General features: G+C 46.0%; 1 protein-coding gene across 1 annotated transcript; it reads right to left on the bottom strand.

Annotated features, from left to right (window-relative positions):
* Nucleotides 1-162: 162 nt before the first annotated feature.
* LOC124045418 (nuclear receptor coactivator 6-like) lies at nucleotides 163-18,195 on the bottom strand. The gene is given in 20 exon segments (XM_046364711.1): nucleotides 163-518; nucleotides 668-807; nucleotides 1,081-1,122; nucleotides 1,626-1,653; nucleotides 2,431-2,487; nucleotides 2,590-5,845; nucleotides 5,996-6,226; nucleotides 6,347-6,744; nucleotides 6,834-6,952; nucleotides 7,709-8,295; nucleotides 8,412-9,085; nucleotides 9,227-9,370; nucleotides 9,881-10,634; nucleotides 10,818-10,906; nucleotides 11,016-11,098; nucleotides 11,100-11,130; nucleotides 13,430-13,552; nucleotides 13,688-13,843; nucleotides 14,024-14,345; nucleotides 17,864-18,195. Coding segments are annotated over 19 exon segments (7,233 nt in total). The 5' UTR covers nucleotides 14,298-14,345; nucleotides 17,864-18,195; the 3' UTR covers nucleotides 163-471.
* Between the last annotated feature and the right edge of the window lie 3,145 nt (nucleotides 18,196-21,340).

The following is a 21,340-nucleotide window of genomic DNA, read 5'->3' as shown; positions in this document are numbered from 1 at the left end:
GTATAGAAAATACTCCATTGTCAAACTGCACTTTTTAAAAAAGGGGACAGCACTCAGTCCTAAAAAAATATTGTAAAATGGAACAATTCATGCAGCCATGTCAGTCACTTATGTGTGAACTTCTTTCACAGAATGCCAGTTCAACACATTAAAATAGGACAATTAAGTAGCAGAACATTTTATTAAGTTTCACAACATAATTATACAATTGAGACACCTTCAATTATCAGTCTTCACATGATTAATCCAGCATAATTGTTTAAAAACAAAACACATTCACGCACGCACAAACACACACTAGCTACAACCTCACATGATAGCTGGGACAAAACATCAACATAATTATTTTAAAAACAATTATCTGTACATGGTTATTTTCTCCATTGTGAATTCATAATCTGGGAGAAAATAAAGTCATTGAATGATTGACAGAAAAACACATTTACAGTTCACAGGGTTTCACTACTGTGGTCACTTAGACTTCCTTCTCTTAGCCTGGGTAGGACTGGCACCGGTTTCTGAAAGGCCACAGGAAAGAGAGGGGGACAAGTTTGATGAGACAAAGAACTTTAAAATTACAATTTAAGCTATGCAAGAGTAAGTTGTGTGAGAGAGTGTGTGCCCTCAGTGGGAAGTGTGTGCACTGTATACATGTGCCTGTGTGTACCTTTAGCAGCAACCACAGTGCTGGCTCCAGGCCTGGCTGGTCTCTTCCTCTGCGCGCTGTCTGCCACCGTTTCCTCCTCCACCTCCTTTTCAGCCCGCGAGCTCCGTCTGCTGGGACCTTTCGGCTTCTCCACGGCAGCCCTGATAGATTCCCAACAGAAAACAGAACAGGGGAGAAAGAGAAAAGCAGGAGAGGTCATTTACAGAGATCATAATAGAAATAGTAACTCTACAGTAGCTACTCAGTGAAAGTTCAGTTGGGAAAACCGCTTGGGGAATGGGCTGTTTTTCCTCGTCTACCACAGATACTGTCGTCAGTCTTCACCCCAAACAGTATCCGATAGATAACAAAATGGTGAACGCGACAGGGCTGCTGCGTGTATCCTGACAGTACTCACGCATGTAAATACATACCTTGGGACTAAGTTGACAGGAGTCTTTCTTTTCTTTGCCCATCTGTGATAGAAGTGGAAAAACAGAGGTAAACTAAAACTGTGACGATGCTGAACAAACATGGTTTTAGTCCGCCAAAATACGCTTAATGATTATAAATATCGCCAGAAAATATAAATCAGATATGGCCATATTCATATTGTAGACAAGATCTTATGGAGTGGTAGTGCTTGAGTTGTCTTTTGACATGCATTAAGTTTGGATATAGTTTGCATGCTAAGCATACATACCAAGTGCTGAGGCCACGTGGCTCATTGGGTTTCGCCATGTACCCCCCCTGCCCTGGCCAACCAAATAAACTCCCTGAGTTTCAGTAGAGTTACAAATGTCTAAGCATTTCTGTTTACAAACATGGCACTTACAGCAGACTAGGCCAAGTACTAAATACTGATGTTAACCTTAAAGGCAATGGAATATCCCAATCACCCCTGGCATGAAAAGTATTTGTTTATTAAAAGGAACAGGGTTTCATTTTGTTCATTTGAAATCCGTTTTGACAACCTCACCCTTGCTCAGTTACTGTGGCACCTTCTGCTGTAGAGGGAAAAAAAACAAAAAAGGTTACTAATTATCACAGCAAAGGGCATATTATGTTCACAGCATACAGGTTATTATATAAAGCAGTGTTTCCCTTATGTGCATTTAGCAGTGGGGCACCAACGCTGTCAAATCGCGGCAGCCCCCCCCAAAAATGTACTAATGTTTTATAGGGGGGTTATGTGGAAAAGATAATGGAGCAATATTTTTAAACAAGATCATCTTTGAGAACTAATAATCACCCCCCCCCCAAAAAAAAAGGACAGTCAAGGAGAAGCTTAAATTCCCAAAATGTCATTGCATTGACTTTGTTACAATGCTCGAGTCACTCAGATAACATAAGAACAAGGCCTCAGCCATGGTAAAATGTGCATAATTGTAGGAAATTAGCTTTAAAAACAGTGAAATGTCTCTGCGGCCAAGAGAAGGGCCTATAAAAACCGCACCATTGGCAACGCCCAAACATATGTCACATGACATAGTTCAGGGAGTGGAATGTTAGCTAAACAGACTGGCAACCAGGCTAACACTGCTCTAGAATCTGTCCAAATAACCTTATTCATTATGATCTTAAAGATAAAACTGATCAGCACAGCCTGCATGAATAACTTGCTCTAATGCATTTACATGTTATGGTTCCCTCATAATATCACAATCTTAGCTTACGTTATAGATGTTCCCACCCGTCCTCTTAACAATATTCCATATCATGTCATTACCATGGCTGGAGCATCAAGCACTTTGTTACAGATAAGTTAGTGTGACAGTACTTACCCGTCTTCTCCGTAGCAGCAGGCTCCTCTTGCTGTAGAGGTTCAGGTTGGACTGACACTGGGAGAAAGGACATGGTGGAGATTATTATTATCAGTCAAAGTTCGACATGTCAAGGGATAAGTCACTCAATCATTGATTGATTTATCGATCAATATGTACCTGGGGTGTTGCCTGCAGGTGCTGGGGGCTCTAGTGGGGCTGGCTGGCTGGGAGGCTCCATGGCTATGGGGGCAGGCTGAGCCCCAGTAGGGGTAGGGGCCACTAGGGAGGATATGGCTGGGGAGTCACCGGGGGGGTTGTAGGGTCCAGGGACACCAGCAACAGGAGAGGTGGATGGGGATGGACTTGGGACTGAGGCTGAAGAAGGAGCAGGGAGAGACGTAGCAGGGGTAGAAACAGGGGCAGTAGTAGGGGTTCGGGTGGGGACAGGGACTGACACTGGGGGAGAGGTGGTAGTAGTAGAGGCAGGAAGACAGGACTGGGCTGGTGCAGTAGGTTGCGCAAGGACAGGAGTTGGCGCTGATACTGGAGGAGGAGTGGTGACTTTCAGAGGAACAGCAGCAACTGTGGTCCGAGTCTGTGCTCCAGACACTGTGGTCCGAGTCTGTGCTCCAGACACTGTGGTCCGAGTCTGTGCTCCAGACACTGTGGTCCGAGTCTGTGCTCCAGACACTGTGGTCCGAGTCTGTGCTCCAGACACTGTGGTCCGAGTCTGTGCTCCAGACACTGTGGTCCGAGTCTGTGCTCCAGACACTGTGGTCCGAGTCTGGATGACAGATGCAGGGGGTGGAGGGAAGGCGTGAGGGGGCACAGCCCAGTTCGGCCCCCTCTGGGGCTGGGAAGTCACCTCTAAAGGTTGGGCAGCCCGTGCTTCAGCAACCTGCTGGTAGTCTGGTCGATTACCCACTGGTGGTGCAGAGCCAGGAGCCTGGGCAGGCTTTCCCTGGGCAGGCAAGGGGGGGGACATAGGGCTCTTCCGGGTGCTGGCTGGGGCACCAGGACTGGAGCATGGAGGAGGGGACACAAGGGGCTGTTGGACGGAAGACGAGGCAAACGCCAAGGCTGTGGGAGAGAGGCTGGGATGGGGGGATGGCTGCCCAACAGGTGTGCTCAATTTCTGGCCAGGGGGCGCCTCACCCGGGGTTTCCGACTTGGGAGTGCCAGAGCTTTGCTGAGGAGGACGAGGAAGAGTACTAACAGGGACAGGGGAAGCACGTCTAGTGGCCATCTGGACCTGCCCAACTAGCGTTCGGGCAGGCTGGTAGCTAGCCACACTGACCACAGCAGCCTGAGTCGAGGCTGGGGCTTGGGCCTGGGTTGGAGCAGCAGTGAGCTGGATGTTAGTGGTGGACACCTGTATGGGCTTTACCATGGTGACTGGCTGGGACACTACTGTGGCGTTGGGGGCCACAGACACTGTAGGGACCTGGAAGATGGGGGTACCGGTGTTAAACATAGGAGTGGTGATAAACTGGGGGTGGGGACCACGGTTCTGCTGGCTGGACTGCTGGGGTCTGATGTTCTTTTTGGGCATTGCCACCATAGCTGAGATGATGGCTGGGGGAGCCTGGGGGGTGGGAGCAGGGGTGTAACTGATCTGGTTGGGGGAGATGGTGGCGGATGATGCAGGGATCTGCAGGACAGTGGGGACATTGGTCGAGGGTTTAGGGCTGGGGGTTGGTTTGGGGCCAACGGCAGGGTTTGGGTTAGGTTTGGGGCTGGAGGTAATGCTGGGGATGGGACTACTGTGACTGACGCTGGCACCCACACTGACGCTAAGACTAGGAGTAGGGTTTAGAGTAGGGCCGTGGGTAATGGTAGGATTTAAGTTAGGGCTAGGGGTGCTAGGCTTGACGCTGGGGATAGAGTTAGAGTTTAGGTTGGGGCTGTCAATTGGGTTAAGATTGGGGCTAGGGCCGGGATTAGCATTCAGATTGGTATTTGCATTGCGCTGCAGGTTAGGACTACCGGCTGGATTTGGGAGTTTTGGGCTGGGGGTTGAGCTCGGCTTGGGTTTCGCTTCTGGCTCGTTCACAGCAGCAGTAGTAGCCCCCACATTCTGGCTCTGAAAAACACTGGATGGGTTCTCTGAAACTATGGAGGCTTTAGAGCTCTCCTTGCAGGGAGCATCCCCAGCTGGAGCACTCAGAGTGGGCCTGGGAGGCACGCTGGGGGTGGCTGCATTATCCAGCAGCTGGTTGAGGGAGGAAGGCGTATCCCTGAGAGAAGGAGAGGCCTCAGATCCAGACGCCTGCTGAGGAGTGCTCTGTACAGGCTGCCGCTCCACTATCACCACTGTCTGCTCCAGCCCAGCTTTAGCCTCCTGAGGGGTGGCTACACGGGGGCTAGCCATCCGTGGGGCGGAGAGCTCCCTCAGAGGCTGGGGTATCTGCCGGTGCTCTACACCTGCCATTCCCTGCCCTTCCCTGGGTATCTCAGCTGGGTTACCCTGCATCATCTGGAAGGGGGTCTGGATCTGCTGGGGCTCTAGGCCCACCCCCGCCGCTGGTGGGAGAGTGACTGGGCTAGGAGGCACTGGGGTGGGGCTCAGCATCATGGTATGCCCCGTCTGGGGGTTGACCATCTGTTGCTGGTGAGAAGGGGATGCGAGGGTGATTTTGGTCCACTTCTGCCTCCCTGAGCTGGGGTTAGTGACTTTGCGGCTGGAGGCAGGGCTGGATCTGCGGCCGTTACTTGGATTGGCCCTTTTAGCCTGACCTCCTCCAGGCTGCTTGTCCGGTTTTCCCTGGCCCGAGTTGGCAGCTCCACTGCCTGTAGGGAAAGACTGCTGACCGTTGTTAGAGTTACCTACACCACTTCCGTTGTTGCTGGGCAGAGTTAGGCTGGGAGGGGCCTGCCCTATGGCTTTGAGAGTGGTGGGGTTGAGCCCACCCTGCTGGTCAAAGCCCCTGCTAAGGTTGGGCTGCCTGGGGGGCAGAGGGATGTTGATCTTGGGGGGGAACAGGCCTGCGATGGAGGCATTCAGCCTCTCAGGGGAGAGGTTGATCTCAGAGGGCTCAGTGCTGGGAGGACGATTGGTTGGGGTGAGAGGATGGTGGTAGGGCCTGGGACTGGCTCGGTTGGGTGTTTTGGGCCTGGAGCTCTGGGAAGTTGTGGGGACATTAGGGAAGTGGAGGCCTGGCATGGGGCCACCCTGCTGGGGCTGAGGGGGCATCTGCTGCTGGGGACTGGCTCCAGGGTGCTGGGACGAGGGGCCTGAGCCTTGCTTCATCATGTGGGTGTGGGCATTGGGGCCCTGGTTCACCACCATCTGTTGGGCCCCGTTACCAGGCGGCATCCCCATCTCCTGGCCCCCGGGTCTGTCTTGCAGGGAGTTGGCCGCTCCAGGGGCCTCCTCAGCCCCAGTACCCTGCCCTGCCTCGGGGTGAGACATCCTTCTGGCTGCCCCAGCCATCTACATAGGTAGAGCAAGAGAATACTTTATTTATACACAGAGGACTTCATTATCCCACACAGACAAATTCAACAAGCATAGAACATTCACAAGACAATAACAATAAATATGATATATAAAAATGTCAAACATCCAAATAGTGGGTCCAACCTGTGGATTGACCATGAGGGGCATCCCTCTGGGTTTGTCTGGAGAGGGAGGCACTCCTCCGTGCCCCTGGAGGTTGATCATGACAGGCATGTTGCCCTGTTGGGAACCGGGTGTTCTCTGGGCCTCCCCGGGATTCAACATGCCCCTGGGGGGGTGCTGCCCGCCTGGAGGGAGGGGCATCCGACTCTTAGCCTGCTCCTGCTGCATCTTCATGATCATCAGCATCTGCTGCTTTAACACAAGAAATCAGTCATCTAGATGATCCATAGTCCAAATGAAAAATGTGTCTTTTCACCATATACACAAATGCAAGGCTGAAAGCAACAAGTACACATTGGCAGTAGATTATACCTGTTGTTGCTGCTGCTGTTGTAGCTGATGAGGGTGCATTTGTGGCTGGACTTGAGTCGGACCCTGAGCTCCAGCCACCCCCTGCTGCTGTCCAGGAGGAACCTGCAGTCCCTGCATCTGCTGCTGTTGTAGTTGTTGCATTTGCTGTTGTTGCAGCTGTTGCATTTGCTGTTGTTGCATATGCTGCATTTGATGCTGTTGTTGTTGCTGCTGCTGTTGTTGTTGTTGCTGTTGTTGCTGTTGTTGTTGCTGCTGTTGTTGTTGTTGCTGCTGCTGTTGTTGTTGCTGCTGCTGTTGTTGTTGTTGCTGTTGTTGTTGCTGCTGTTGTTGCTGCTGTTGCATGAACTGCATGGGCACCTGCTGTAGGACTCTCTGGTCTCCAGGCTGACCTGGGAAACCTGACATGGGAGAAAAGGAGTGATCGAAAGCCAATCAACTATGTAGAACAGTGTGAGTAAGCAAACCAAGAAGCATTCAAATTGCATACCTGCAGGCCTGTTGGTGAAGTCTGAGAGTTTGGGTCCGGAAGGGTCCATGCCCACTCCCTGTTCCCCACTCAGCCCTGGCAGCTCTGGGTCCTCCAGGCCAGCCCCCACATCCAGACCCCTGAGGAGAGAAGAATACCTCAATGACAAACCATGTCCAATAACAAATACCATGAGCAAATATATACTTAACAAAAATATAAAACGCAACAATTTCAAAGATTTTTGTGAATTACAGTTCAAATAAGGAAATAGGCCCTAATCTATGGATTTCACATATGCCCACCCACTGAGAGCCATGCACACCCACTGAGAGCCATGCCCACCCACTGAGAGCCATGCACACCCGCTGGGGAGCAAGGCCCTGCAAACAAAGAGTTTTTCCCCACAAAAGGGATTTATTACAAAGAAAAATAAATCTAAAACCACATTGGTGGTGGCTTATGGTAGAGAAATGTACATTCTCTGGCAACAGCTCCAGTGGACATTCTTGCAGTCAGCATGCCAAGTGCACGCTTCCTCAAAACTTGAGATAACTATGGCATTGTGTTGTGTGGCAAAACTGCACATTTTAGAGTGACCTTTTATTGTCCTCAGCAAAAGGTTGTACCTGTGTAATGATCATGCTGTTTAATCAGCTTCTTGATATGCCACACCTGTCAGGTGGATGGATTATCTTGGTAAAGGAGAAATGCTCACTAACATGTATGTAAACACATTTGTACACAAAATTTGAGAGAAATAAGCTTTTTGTGCGTATGGAACATTTCAGAGAACTTTTATTTCAGCTCATGAAACATGAGACCAACACTTTACATGCTGCGTTTATATTTTTGTTCAGTATAGTTTTTAATTTCAATTAAATCCAGCTGCTTACCCTAGCCCCTCGACCGGCTGCTGTCCCTCCCCTACTTTGGGCTTCTTCTTGCGTGGTGGTTTCTTCTTCTTGGGTTTGGCCTGGCCAGGTCCTCCAGCCGCCTGCTTCCCCCCAGGCCCAAATTGACTGGCAGAGATGTCACTCTGAAGCAGGTTGACCAGGAGAGGACTGGTTAGCGTCACATCCTTGTTCACTGGAAACCCCCCTGCCTGAGCACACGGCCCTCCCATGGGCATCTGACCCCCAAACTGGGGGTTGAAGTTCATCCCATGACCAGGGAAGTGGCCATTGCCCACCTGCATGTGCTGAGGGACTCCAATTCCCATCATGCCTTGTTGCTGAACCTGCATGTCCGGGAGCATCTGTTGGACACCGCCCATGTCGCCTGTAGCACCGCTGGGGTCCCCGAGAGCGTGTGGGTGTTGCTGTGCCGCCTGTTGCTGCTGCTGTTGCAGCATGGCTTGTTTTTGTTGGAGCTGCTGCTGCTGCTGCTGTAGCTGCTGTTGGACCAGAGGATGACCACTGGGGAGTCTCATCTGTTGACCCTGCATACCCATGGCCTGGTTGGGGTTGCCGCCAATGGGGACCTGAACAAATTAAGGAATGAGCGAGTGAAGTAATACTCTTTAATGCTACCCAGAAGTAAAATTTGTGGATGGTTTTCCACCGTGCAAATAAAAAAGGAAAAAAAGTCATGAAATACCTGTTGGGGCTGCTGGGTCATCTGTTGTTGCTGCTGCTGCTGCTGCTGCTGCTGCTGTTGTAGCTGTTGTAGCTGCAGTTGTTGTAACTGTTGGAGCTGAGCCATTTGCTGCTGCTGTTGATGCTGCTGCTGTGGAGTCATTTGTTGCTGCTGTTGGCCCACCTGAGGCTGCTGGAACTGAGCCATGTTACCAGGCACGTTAGGAGATGGACCCCGCATCATCTGACCTGGCATGACCCCGGCTTGACCTTTCAACCCAAACGCCTGCTTGTTTCCTTGCATTTGTTGCATCTGTTCCATCATGGAGTTTTGCTGTTGTTGTTGTAGGAGCATCGCCTGGTGCCCCGACCCTCCAATCATCTGGCCCTGGCCCTGCTGTGGCATCAACTGTTTGGGTGGGGTCATGCCTCCTCTCTGCCCTGGGTTGAGGGGTCTAGAGAGGACTGTCTGCCCCTGACCCCCACCTTGGACCATCTGGCTGGGGGACGAGGACACGGGCTGGCCCTGGAGGTCCATCATCTGGGACTGGAGGCCTGGCTGGGGCTGGCTCATACTGGGCCCAGAGTTTGTGCCTTGGGGCTGGCCAGCCATGCCACTGTGGAGACCCATGACGTTGCCCTGGGAGTGGGATGGACCCTGCATGGTGTTGGGGGTGGAGGCTGACGACTGGGATCCTGAAATCAGATTGTGATAGAAGAATGACACTGACGAATGCAGTCTAAATCATATCACTGTGTTATCTGCTCTTAAGCATTTTTTTTTATGGTGTACAGTGTGTCTGAAAGGTATGTGCTGATCTATTCTTGGTCTTGTACCTGTGTGGGCCATAGTCTGGCTGCTCTGGGGCTGGGGATTGGCTCCTCCCCCTGGGGTTCCTGGGGCACTAGTCACCTGACCCTGGGCAAAGTTCTGGTTCCCTGAGACGCTAGGGAACCCCATGGGCAGACGTTTGGGCATGCCTGTGATCAAACATCACCATGGGGAACTTCATCAGCCCAGCTAACACGGTCATTATCGTGAGTCTGTATTACACTAACTGTCTGAGTACTATTTTGAGTTAAGAGTGAATTGTGATACCAGTAGGGCCAGGACAATACCAGTATCATGATACACACTAGTATGTGGCAAGGAAAGAAAACACAAATCAGATATAATTTCTTGAGGAAAACATCCCCAATGTTGGAAACAAACATTGTCATCCAGAATCACAAATGTATTTTTCACGCTATAGTACACAAGATTTTACATACAGCAGGTTTTTAAAAGGACCAAAGTGTTATCTGTTTCATGTTTTCATTTTTGCCATGGAAAGAAATATTGAAATACAGTCACATTCCTAGTTAACAGCAATTCTAACTACAAAGGTAATAACACAGGACATCATCTGTGGCCATGAAACAAACATACTCTATGAAAGTGAATGAGTGAATGAACCATTTGTAGTCATCCACAATGGTTTAGCTTCTTACCTCCCATTCCTCCTTGATGAACCTGAGGTCCAGGTTGCCCATGTTGGGGCATTCCTATGAACCCTTGCTGCATGTTACCCTGCTGTCCCATCACCACCCTGCCCGGTGAGCCCACCCCTTGAGGGAAACCCTGTGGGGTCATAGATCGCGGGCCTAGCTGGGCCTGACCCATCATGGGAGGAGTCCCTGGAGAACCCTGCTGGAAGGGGGAAGATGAAGACCCAGGGGACTTGGCTGTGAGGTTACCCTGAGGCCCTGCTGATGGAGGCAGATGAGGTCTAGGGAGTCCTGCCACCCCTCCAAGCACACCTTGGGGACCTTTAGGTTGGGGCGCTGCAAATTGACCAGCCCCTGACTGCTGCTGTTGCTGTAGCTGCCCCATAGCATTAAACACCTGGCCAGCCTGCTGGCTACCAAACGGGTACGGAGGTGGAGGGTGGCTGGGGGTCTGCACCGTAGCCAGGGAGGGGGGACGTTGGCCCATCTGGACTTGGGGAGGCGCCTTCCTCCAGGCTGCTGGGCCCATGGGTCCTCCCTGAGCTGGAGGGGGCTGGAGGACCCCTGAGGGGAGCTGGTTCCAGCCGGAGGGTACGGGCATCTGGCCGGAGGGATTGAAAGGGGGACGGGGGCCACCAAGCTGGGAGAGCTGGGCCTGTTGCTGAGCCTGTTGCTGAGCCTGCTGCTGAGCCTGCTGCTGAGCCTGCTGCAGCTGCTGGAGGGCGGCTGGGTTGAGCTGCCGCCCTGCCTGCATGACCTGTGGTCAAAATACAGCCTTTATAAATGCAATCAACTCCTGATACCGTTGATCCTTTCATTACTTGGTAGTATTGATAGTGATTATAAACACATGGTTATTGTTGAGCTCCATTAGTGATTATATACCTGAATGTGGTGAGCAGCCTGGGGGGGGCATGGGGCCTTGGCTGTGGGGGCCAGCCTGGGGGGGCATAGGGCCTTGGCTGTGGGGGCCAGCCTGGGGATGCTGAAGCTGCTGCTGTTGTAAGGACATCATGGGGTCCATTGCATCTGAAGGAGGGGAAAAACACATCCATGTTCACTACCTCTGAACAAGTTGCATATATTCTGGATCCGTGAATGAGTTAACTGGTTGGTTATTAAGCAAGTATGTCCTCACCAGTCTGCAAAGGGGGTCTGGGGTGCATCTGTCCACTGCTGCTGGGGACCATGGCCTGGCCAGACATACCGGGGCCAGGGGGGGACCATCGACGGGTTGCTCATTCTCATGCCTCCTACAAAAGATTATAGGGCTTGACATGAACTTTTTTAGCCACCTGTCCTACTCGTCTGAAGGACCTCTTTTTTTTATTATCCAAAAGCTCATGTCACTTGGCTCACATCAACACCCTTATCCCAGAAACCCTAGACCCACTCCAATTTGCATACCGCCCCAACAGATCCAGATGCAATCTATATTGCACTCCACACTGCCCTTTCCAACTTGGACAAAAGGAACACCTATGTGAGAATGATGTTCATTGACTACAGCTCAGTGTTCAATACCACAGTGCCCACAAAGCTCATCACTAAGCTAAGGACCCTGGGACTAAACATCACCCTCTGCAACTGGATCCGGGACTTCCTGACGGGCCGCGCCCAGGTGGTAAAGGTAGATAACAACACATCTGCCACGCTGATCCTCAACACAGGGGCCACACAGGGTTGCGTGCTCAGTCCCCTCCTGTACTCCCTGTTCACCCATGACTGCATGGCCAAGCACAACTCCAACACCACCATTAAGTTTGCAGACGACACGACAGTGGTAGGCCTGATCACCGACAACGATGAGACAGCCTATAGGGAGGTGGTCAGAGACCTGGCAGTGTGGTGCCAGGACAACAACCTCTCCCTCAATGTGCTCACGACAAAGGAGAGGATTGTGGACTACAGGAAAAGGAGGACCGAGCACACCCCCATTCTCATCGACGGGGCTGTAGTGGAGCAGGTTGAGAGCTTCAAGTTCCTTGGTGTCCACATCAACAACAAACTAACATGGTTCAAGCACACCAAGACAGTCATTAAGAGGGCACGACATAATCTGCTCCCCCTCGAGACTGAAAAGATTTGGCATGGGTCCTCAGATACTCAAAAGTGCTACAGCTGCACCATCGAGAGCATCCTGACTGGTTGCATCACTGCCTGGTACGGCAATGGCTCAGCCTTTCAGGATCATCATCAACTAGCACGGTTTACTAATATGACTAGGATTATCATCAACTAGCACGGTTTACTAATATGACTAGGATTATCATCAACTAGCACGGTTTACTAATATGACTAGGATTATCATCAACTAGCACGGTTTACTAATATGACTAGGATTATCATCAACTAGCACGGTTTACTAATATGACTAGGATTATCATCAACTAGCACGGTTTACTAATATGACTAGGATTATCATCAACTAGCACGGTTTACTAATATGACTAGGATTATCATCAACTAGCACGGTTTACTAATATGACTAGGATTATCATCAACTAGCACGGTTTACTAATATGACTAGGATTATCATCAACTAGCACGGTTTACTAATATGACTAGGATTATCATCAACTAGCACGGTTTACTAATATGACTAGGATTATCATCAACTAGCACGGTTTACTAATATGACTAGGATTATCATCAACTAGCATGGTTTACTAATATGACTAGGATGTCTTTGGCTGCTGGACAATAAAATAACACTGACTTGAAAACCAATAGAACATGTTGGTTTCAATGTCATAAGTGTTTATAAAATAATCCCAACATTTATGTGGTCATATTTTAGCCTAAGATACTTTGAAACAAGGTAAGACATGCTTTTTATAAAATGACAAAACATCCAGGTTTTAAACAATTAAGTTCATGGTTAAATAGTTTCAACATGATGACCACCTCCGCTCAGATTTAAGGTGGGTGATGTGCAGTTAGCAACAGGCACTGTCCTTGACTCTCCGGTCTTGTGACAGAGTCACGCTAAAAGCCTTGATTCTCTCGACATACTTGAGGCACAGTTTATTCATACTACTATAGCTGACCCGGTGTACTGTATGTGACAATAAAACATATGTATTTGTCAAACATAACTGGTGTTTAGCCTATATTTAAGTAATTAAAAGTCTCATTAAAGTTTGGCTACATTTTCTGGCACCTCCCTCATGTCAGCATGGGTTTGGACATGAGGCTGTAGCAGATATGCACATCACCTACAATTTGACCTGTAGGCCTTTTTATTTCTGTACATGACACATTTATTTCAATATTATTCCAATGTTGGCCTACAGGGTAAAAGTTAGATATTGTGATTTGTGAGTGATATATATATTTTTTTTACTATGCGGACAACAAATCTATATTCTTCTTGTCCGACTATTTGTCTTACTTGTCCTGGACAAGAGGACAATAGTTAATGTCAAGCCCTGGATTGGTATGGAGGTTTGTTTATATTTTAACAACTAAAAGATTAACAATGAATGTATATAGTTCAACTTGTTACGTCCCCATCCTGGACCAGTATGACATAATATGAGTGTTAGGTACCTGGGCCTGGTTGTCCTGGGAATCCCACATCCATCCTTAGCTGTCCGGGCGCGCCGATTGGTCCGTTCACCCTGACCTCCTGACCTCTGTTCTGCCCCATGGCCACATTGATGGCTCCTTCACCTGGACGAAACAAAAACAAACATTAACAACAACAATCAGGGTCTAAGTACTTTTCTGGATGCTTATTATAAAATAAACTATCACTTTTGGGCCTGATCATAGCAGCAGCAATGACTATCTGTGTACTGTACATACCTTCTATCTGTACAGAGAGGATGCCCAGGTCTCGGAGCTGCTGCTGGTTGTTCTGGGCCAGCAGCCTGAGGCGCTCCGCTGCTTCCCGGGGAATGTTAAAGGTGACGCGCACACTGTTCCATGGCTCCACATGCTGGGGCTGGAGTCTATCAGAATCTGGTGAGGGATAAGACCGAGGATGAGGTACACTATCACAGTTCATTTTCAGCTTAGAAATAACACAGAGGTCTGAAATTATGGCTTTCAAACATTGAATGTATCCTGAAAGTAGTTTGACAAAGTAGGAAACTGTTTAACCATTTAGAAAGGTGCACCACGTCACCACCCATTACTAACCTAGTTCAAGCATACTAGGCATCCCGTTAAGGATGTTGTCAAGTTTCTCTTGTAAGTCCTCGTCATCCATATTTCCTCGAAAGGCAACAAAGATCGTGAAATCCCCCTCTCCGCCTCGCTCTCCAACTCCATCCTGCCGGTGCGAGATGTCATTGCCACGGTGACTGCCGGCATCTTCTCCGACTCCTGAGTCCCGGTCAGAATCTGATTCAGTGTCCCCATCTGGGACTGCTGTCCACTGGGGAAGCTCCAATGGGAGATGTTGATGTGCCATCTTCCCCTCTCAGTAGGACTGGCGTGGGGAAGACTGGAATCGTTTATGCTATGGAACCAAACGAGGACTTTATCTTCCATGATATACCCAATTGAGACAAATATTGTAAGTTATATGAAAATGTATGCCATGTAATTAAATCTACTTTCAATAAAAGACCATGAGAAAGTGTCAATGAACAGTTCCAGTCAAGTTTGGACACATCTACTCATTCAAGGATTTATTTTTATTTTTTCTAATTTGTAGAGTAATAGTGAAGACATCAATACTATGAAATAATACATATGGAATCATGTGGGAACCAAAAAAAACAAACAAAGAAAAGTGTGAAACAAATCTAAATATATTTGAGATTTTTCAAAATAGCCACCCTTTGCCTTGATGACAGCTTTGCACACGCTTGGAATTCTCTCAACCTGCTTCACCTGGAATGTTTTTCAAACAGTCTTGAAGGAGTTCCCATATATGCTGATAAGTTGTTGGCTGCTTTTCCTTCACTCTGCGGTCCGACTCATCCCAAAACATCTCAATTGGGTTGAGGTTGGGGGATTGTGGAGGCCAAGTCAACTGATGTAGCACTCCATCAATCTCCTTCTTGGTAAAATAGCCCTTACACCGCCTGGAGGTGTGTTAGGTCATTGTCCTGTTGAAAAATAAATGATAGTGGGACTAAGCCCAAACCCGATGAGATTGTGTATCGTAGCAGAATCCTGTGGTAGCCATGCTGGCTAAATCTGCCTTGAATTCTAAATAAAAAAATCACTGACAGTGTCACCAGCAAAGCACCCCCACACCATCACACTTCCTCCATGCTTCACGGCGGGAACCGCACATGCATAGATCATCCGTTCACTTACTCGGAGTCTCGAAAAGACAGCGGTTGGGACCAAAAATCTGATTTCCACTGATCTAATGCCCATTGCTTGTGGGTTGGCCCAAGCAAGTCTCTTCTTATTATTGGTATCCTTTGGTAGTGGTTTCTTTAGAGCAATTTTACCATGAAGGCCTGGTTCAAGCAGTCTCCTCTGAACAGTTGATGTTGAGATGTGTCTGTTTCTTGAACTCTGTGAAGCAATTTTTTTGGCTGCAATTTCTGAGGCTGGTAACTCTAATGAATTTCAATTGAAGTTCTTGACATTTTCCAGATTGACTGACCTTCATGTCTTAAAGTAATGATGGACAGTCGTTTCTCTTTGCTTATTTGAGCTGTTCTTGCCATAATATGAACTTGGTCTATCTTCTGTATACCACCCCTACCTTTTCACAACACAACCAATTGGCTCAAATGCATTAAGGAGGAAAGAAATTCCACAAATGAACTTTTAACAAGGCACACCTGTTAATTTAAATGCATTCCATGTGACTATCTCATGAAGCTGGTTGAGAGAATGCCAAGAGTGTGCAAAGCTGTCATTAAGGCAAATGATGGCTACTTTGAAGAATCTCAAATATCTTTTGTTTTGTTTAACACTTTTTTGGTTACTACATGAGTCCATGTGTTATTTCATAGTTTTGATGTCTTCACTATTATTCTACAATGTAAAAAATGGTAAAAGTAAATAACTTTGAATGAGTAGGTGTGTCTAAACTTTTGACTGGTACTGTACATTAAAGATAAAGTCTTGACTTGTTACAGATTTGATGAGAGCAAGGACAGAGATAGGCTCACTAAAACTATACAACAAGTGGCCTAACACATACATTTAAAAAGCATGACCTTGCAAACACAAGCAAGGAAGTGTCAAGATATTTCTTGACCACAATTATGGATAACAAATTACTGACCTTGATTCTATTTGTTATGAAGGCAACAAATATATGTACAGTATAGTATAGTTGGAACTGTATATAAATCCTAAACAAGTTACCTATGTTGCTGGGTTGTGACTACATCGTACCCTAACCCAAGATGTAGTCTTAAGGAGCATACCGTTACTCCTTGAAAAGGTCCAAACTCCACCTAAACGTGAATCGATTCTCACATTGCAATATTGTTCTAGAAACATAAAGCCCTTTACTTCATATCACATCAAAATAATTTCACAAATGTAAAGTATACACTTACTGTATTCAGTGGAGGCTGCTGAGGGGAGGACAGATCATAATAATGGCTGGAACAGAGTAAATGGTATGGCAACATGGAAACCATGTGTTTGATGTATTTGATACCATTCCACCAATTCTGTTCCAGACATTAATTATCATGAGCCCATCCTCCCCAATTAAGGCGCTACCAACCTCCTGTGTTGTGTGTACACTGTTTTCAACAGATTTATCACAGTTGCAGCCGACAGTATTTTTCTATGACAACACGTTTCTCGAGGCCTTCTTCTGTTACACACAGGTGTTTGGATAATGCTAAATAGCAGTTCGCGAACAATCCCCCACAACGAGTTTGATGAGCAGAGTAAACACCGGCTGTAACATGGATATATGGCCGTGTGGAAACACTAATAGCCCTATAAAATTGTGTATCAATTTAAACTGTTTATTTTTTCCCATCTCGCTGAAATGAAAGATAAGATTATTGTGCTTCCAAAAACATACTGCAAGCGATGCGTTCAATCCAAGCGTAGGGACTCTGGATGTCGATTAAGGCAGCCCCCTGTACCTCTCTGATTCAGATGGGTTGGGTTAAATGCGGAAGACACATTTCAGTTGAAAACGTTCAGTTGGACAACTGACTAGGTATCCCCCTTTCCCTTAATGTAAAGAAACTGAGTCATGAACAAGGGCTAGTAGTACCCATGTAATACCCTAGTAGTACCCATGAGAATACCCCTGGTAATTGTTGTTCAATGTAGCTAAGATAGCTGCCGATGTTGTTAAAAGTTTCGGGAGTTGTTAATCTACTGTATATCAAACAGTCTTTTTGGTTATAATTAGCTAGTTACAAAGATGTTTATCACAATCATTAACATGTCAGGTAGCGTTAGCTTTAAGCTATCCTACCTAACTTGAGTTAACGAACACAACTGCAATGGCTAAAGTAAAACACAAACAATAACTATCTATCTAGCGACATAATTCAAAACAACAAGCATTGTTTTAGCAATAACTAATAAGAAGACCCCGACTACAAAATATGTAAAGCCACAGCACGATCTGGCAAAAGCGATTAAATAATTTCCTCGATTGGTTAAGGCGGTAATCAGAACGATTGATTGCAAGGCCTTCGCTAGCAGGTCATTGACGAAGAAGACCTGGCTTGACAAGCCTGCATAGTTACGCGCTAGCAAGCAAAAAAAAAACTTGTAGTTGTCGAAAATGAACGTTAGATATCACCGAAAAGCCTATTGATTACAAAGTTTACACCACGACACACAGCTGAGCAAAAAAACAATGAAGGCCTTAACAGCTAGCTCTGGCTAGCAATATCCAGTAGTTAGCGTTTAGCATTAGCTAGCTACACGTCTAACAGCTAAACACTATGCAACGGTTAGATGGCTAGCTTGATCATGCGTATTAAGTTACTTCATCATATTGGTCCCGGTTACTGCTACTTATCTAGCTAGTTACAACTGCTAGCCAAATGTTAACAGGAAATATAACAATGCAATACTTACTAGATAAATCCATTAGGGAGAAAGTCCAATGATGAAATATCTGATAACTAACAAAACATGAACCGGGGAACAGTGGTAACCAACACCGAAACAGGAGAGGCAATCCAATCCGATTCCGACGAGATTTTTTCTTTCGGTTTTCTCTGTATTCTCAAAAAGAGATACTCGCATATTTACGTCGTAATTCTTTGTGAATATATTCTGCGTTTAAAACGTAGCGTACGACCCACGGACTGTCGATGCTATTTTTTGATTGGACCATTATCTTACTAAAATACGCTATTTGCGGTGGTGTTTGCGTAGCTGGAGTTGGTACCGTCAAGAGAGGAAAAAGCGAAATTAGAGATTTTACTCCGCCCAAAATCTGTCCATGAAAATAATAACCACAAAGTGAGATATTTTTGTATGGAGGTCAATCAGTGTCGAACCAAAAAAAAATGATTTTTTAAAATTTCATACGTAAGGCCATAAAGAGCCCCTCTAGTAATTTAATAGGATAAACCCCTCAAAGTTCAGCATGGATTTAAAATGGCAGCAATATTGGTCAGGGAGAAATCCAAATCCGTCCAATTGTAGTTAATGGCAGTAGAGGCATAATCCTGATTTGAATTATGCAGGAAAATAAAAGTAAGGCATGTGATATTACATAAATTGTGTATCAGAATTTTTGTCAACCGAAAATATGTCATATAATTATAAATGCAGTTTATAGGGGGCTTATACCAACTGTATGTACACATATCCCTTATTAAACTGTATGTAAACAGACAATACGTTTCAAAATGGTTGTTTTCTTGGAAAGCTGTGAGTTATATTATATGACACAATATTAGTACTTGCTGCACTTACAACTTGTCTAAATCCTATCATCAACAGATTTCAGCCAGTGTATGGCTGTGGATTGACTACAATGTTTGAATGAATGTTGGTATATTTGAATGTTGCCGGTTAATTAGAAAAACAATAAGGAATAATTCCTCTAAAACTGTCTGGCTGGCTAGCTAATAAACATACAGTGCAGATACATTCTTCAAATTCTATGTTTTACCTTATCTTATCACAGCACTGCAAACCATGGTTGACCGACTCCCTGACCAAAATGGATGACCTTTATCCTATCATAAGAAGGTTCATGTCTATTCTAGTATTCTAATTCATATTTTTATGAGTAAAGCTTATTTGATCAAATACAAGTTCCATAATGGTTAGGTTCTTACCAACGCAATGACATAAGTACATTTTCAGCAACTTTGAAAAAATGTTGTTGGAGTTGTCCTGGTAGTTCATGCCCTCTCATTGGCTAGAATGGTCCCACCTGATCTTGCCTCCTCCCGCTTGCCTTCCATCAATCAATCAAATGTATTTATAAAGCCCTTTTTACATCAGCCGATGTCACAAAGTGCTATACAGAAACCCAGCCTACAAACCCAAACAAGCAACGCAGATGTAGATGCAAATAAAAATCAAATCAAATCAAATCAAAATCATGCAGATGTAGAGTACATGTCCATTATTGAGGACATGCATTTCCATTGTTAGAAGCGGTCACTTGACTTTCTTGTCAATATAATAGATCATCTTCAGTACAATTTATTCTAATGACAGTGAACTCCACTGGCTGAAAGGGGTTTAAATAAGTAAAAATCACAACCAATAAGTGAAATGCTAGGCTGAGGTCGATGGACGAGAAACTTTTATCAAAGACAATTTAAGTACTCTGTGATTTTACTATTTATTATGGATTTATTAAAGGGACACTACTCGGCATTATTTTGCTTACACACTAATAATCTTGTCAAGCAACAAATACAGTAGATGTAAGCGAGTGTTTACATCGACGGAGCAGCAGGCAGAGGAAGAGGGCCATGACCTTCAATTTCCTCGGTGTCCACATCACTGAGGACCTATCATGGTCCTCTCACACCAGCACAGTCATAAACAGCTTCTATCCCCTTGCCATAAGACTGTTAAATGGCTAACAGCTCCCCCTCACACCTACACTGCTGATAAAATGATTATTGATTAGCTAGATCTATTACTACCACTACGCCAGTGTTCATTGACTGATTGCCATTACAATTAGTATACATCTACAGTATTTCTCCTGCTACTGGTCACTATTACTCCTGTTTATATGTACATATTACCATTAGTACATTACCATAAGTATTTATATATTCCTGCTACCAGTTTAAGCCATGTTGACATGTATATCCATCTATCACGCCTACACTGACACTTGCACCTACACTGACACTTGCACACTCACACTATAAGACCCACACACTTACATAATCACCCACCACTTATGTTGCTGCCAAACTGTTTATTATTATCATTATTAATTAATCCTGCTACCAGTCACTTTCTTGTAATTCCTCCATACATGTACAGTACCAGTCAAAGGTTTGGACACACCTACTCATTCCATTTTCTTTATTTTTACTATTCTCTACATTGTAGAATAATAGTGAAGACATCAAAACTATGAACTAACACATATGGAATCATGTAGTAACACAAAAAAGTGTTAAACAAATCAAAATATATTTTCTATCTGAGATTCTTCAAAGTAGCCACCATTTGCCTTGATGACAGCCTTGCACACTCTTGGCAATCTCTCAACCAGTTTCATGAGTTAGTCACCTGGAATGCATTTCAATTAACAGGTGTGCCTTGTTAAAAGTACATTTGTGGAATTTCTTTCCTTCTTAATGCATTTGAGCCAATCAGTTGAGTTGTGACAAGGTAGGGGTGGTATACAGAAGATAGACCAAGTTCATATTATTGCAAGAACAGCTCAAACAAGCAAAGAGAAACGACAGTCCATCATTACTTTAAGACACGAAGGTCAGTCAATCCGGAAAATGTCAAGAACTTTGTTTCTTCAAGCGCAGTCGCAAAAACCATCAAGCGCTATGATGAAACTGGCTCTCATGAGGACTGCCACAGGAATGGAAGACCCAGAGTTACCTCTGCTGCAGAGGATACGTTTATTAGAGTTACCAGCTTCAGAAATTGCAGCCCAAATAAATGCTTCACAGAGTTCAAGAAACAGACACAACTCAACATCAACTGTTCAGAGGAGACTGTGTGAATCAGGCCTTCATGGTCAAATTGCTGCAAAGAAACTACTAAAGGACACAAATAATAATAAGAGACTTGCTTGGGCCAAGAAACACAAGCAATGGACATTAGACTGGTGCAAATCTGTCCTTTGGTCTGGTGTCCAAATTAGAGATTTTTGGTTCCAATCCCGTGTCTTTGTGAGATGCGGTGTGGGTGAACAGATGATCTCTGCATGTGTGGTTCCCACCGTAAAGTATGGAGGAGGATGTGTGATGGTGCTTTGCTGGTGACACTGTCTGTGATTTTTTTAGAATTCAAGGTACACTTAACCAGCATGGCTACCACAGGATTCTGCAGCAAAACACCATCCAATCTGGTTTGGGCTTAGTGGGACGATCATTTGTTTTT

The sequence above is a fragment of the Oncorhynchus gorbuscha genome, linkage group LG10 (assembly GCF_021184085.1).
Source record: "Oncorhynchus gorbuscha isolate QuinsamMale2020 ecotype Even-year linkage group LG10, OgorEven_v1.0, whole genome shotgun sequence".
NCBI classification, from domain to species: domain Eukaryota; kingdom Metazoa; phylum Chordata; class Actinopteri; order Salmoniformes; family Salmonidae; genus Oncorhynchus; species Oncorhynchus gorbuscha.
This window is presented reverse-complemented; position numbering and strand designations above follow the sequence as displayed.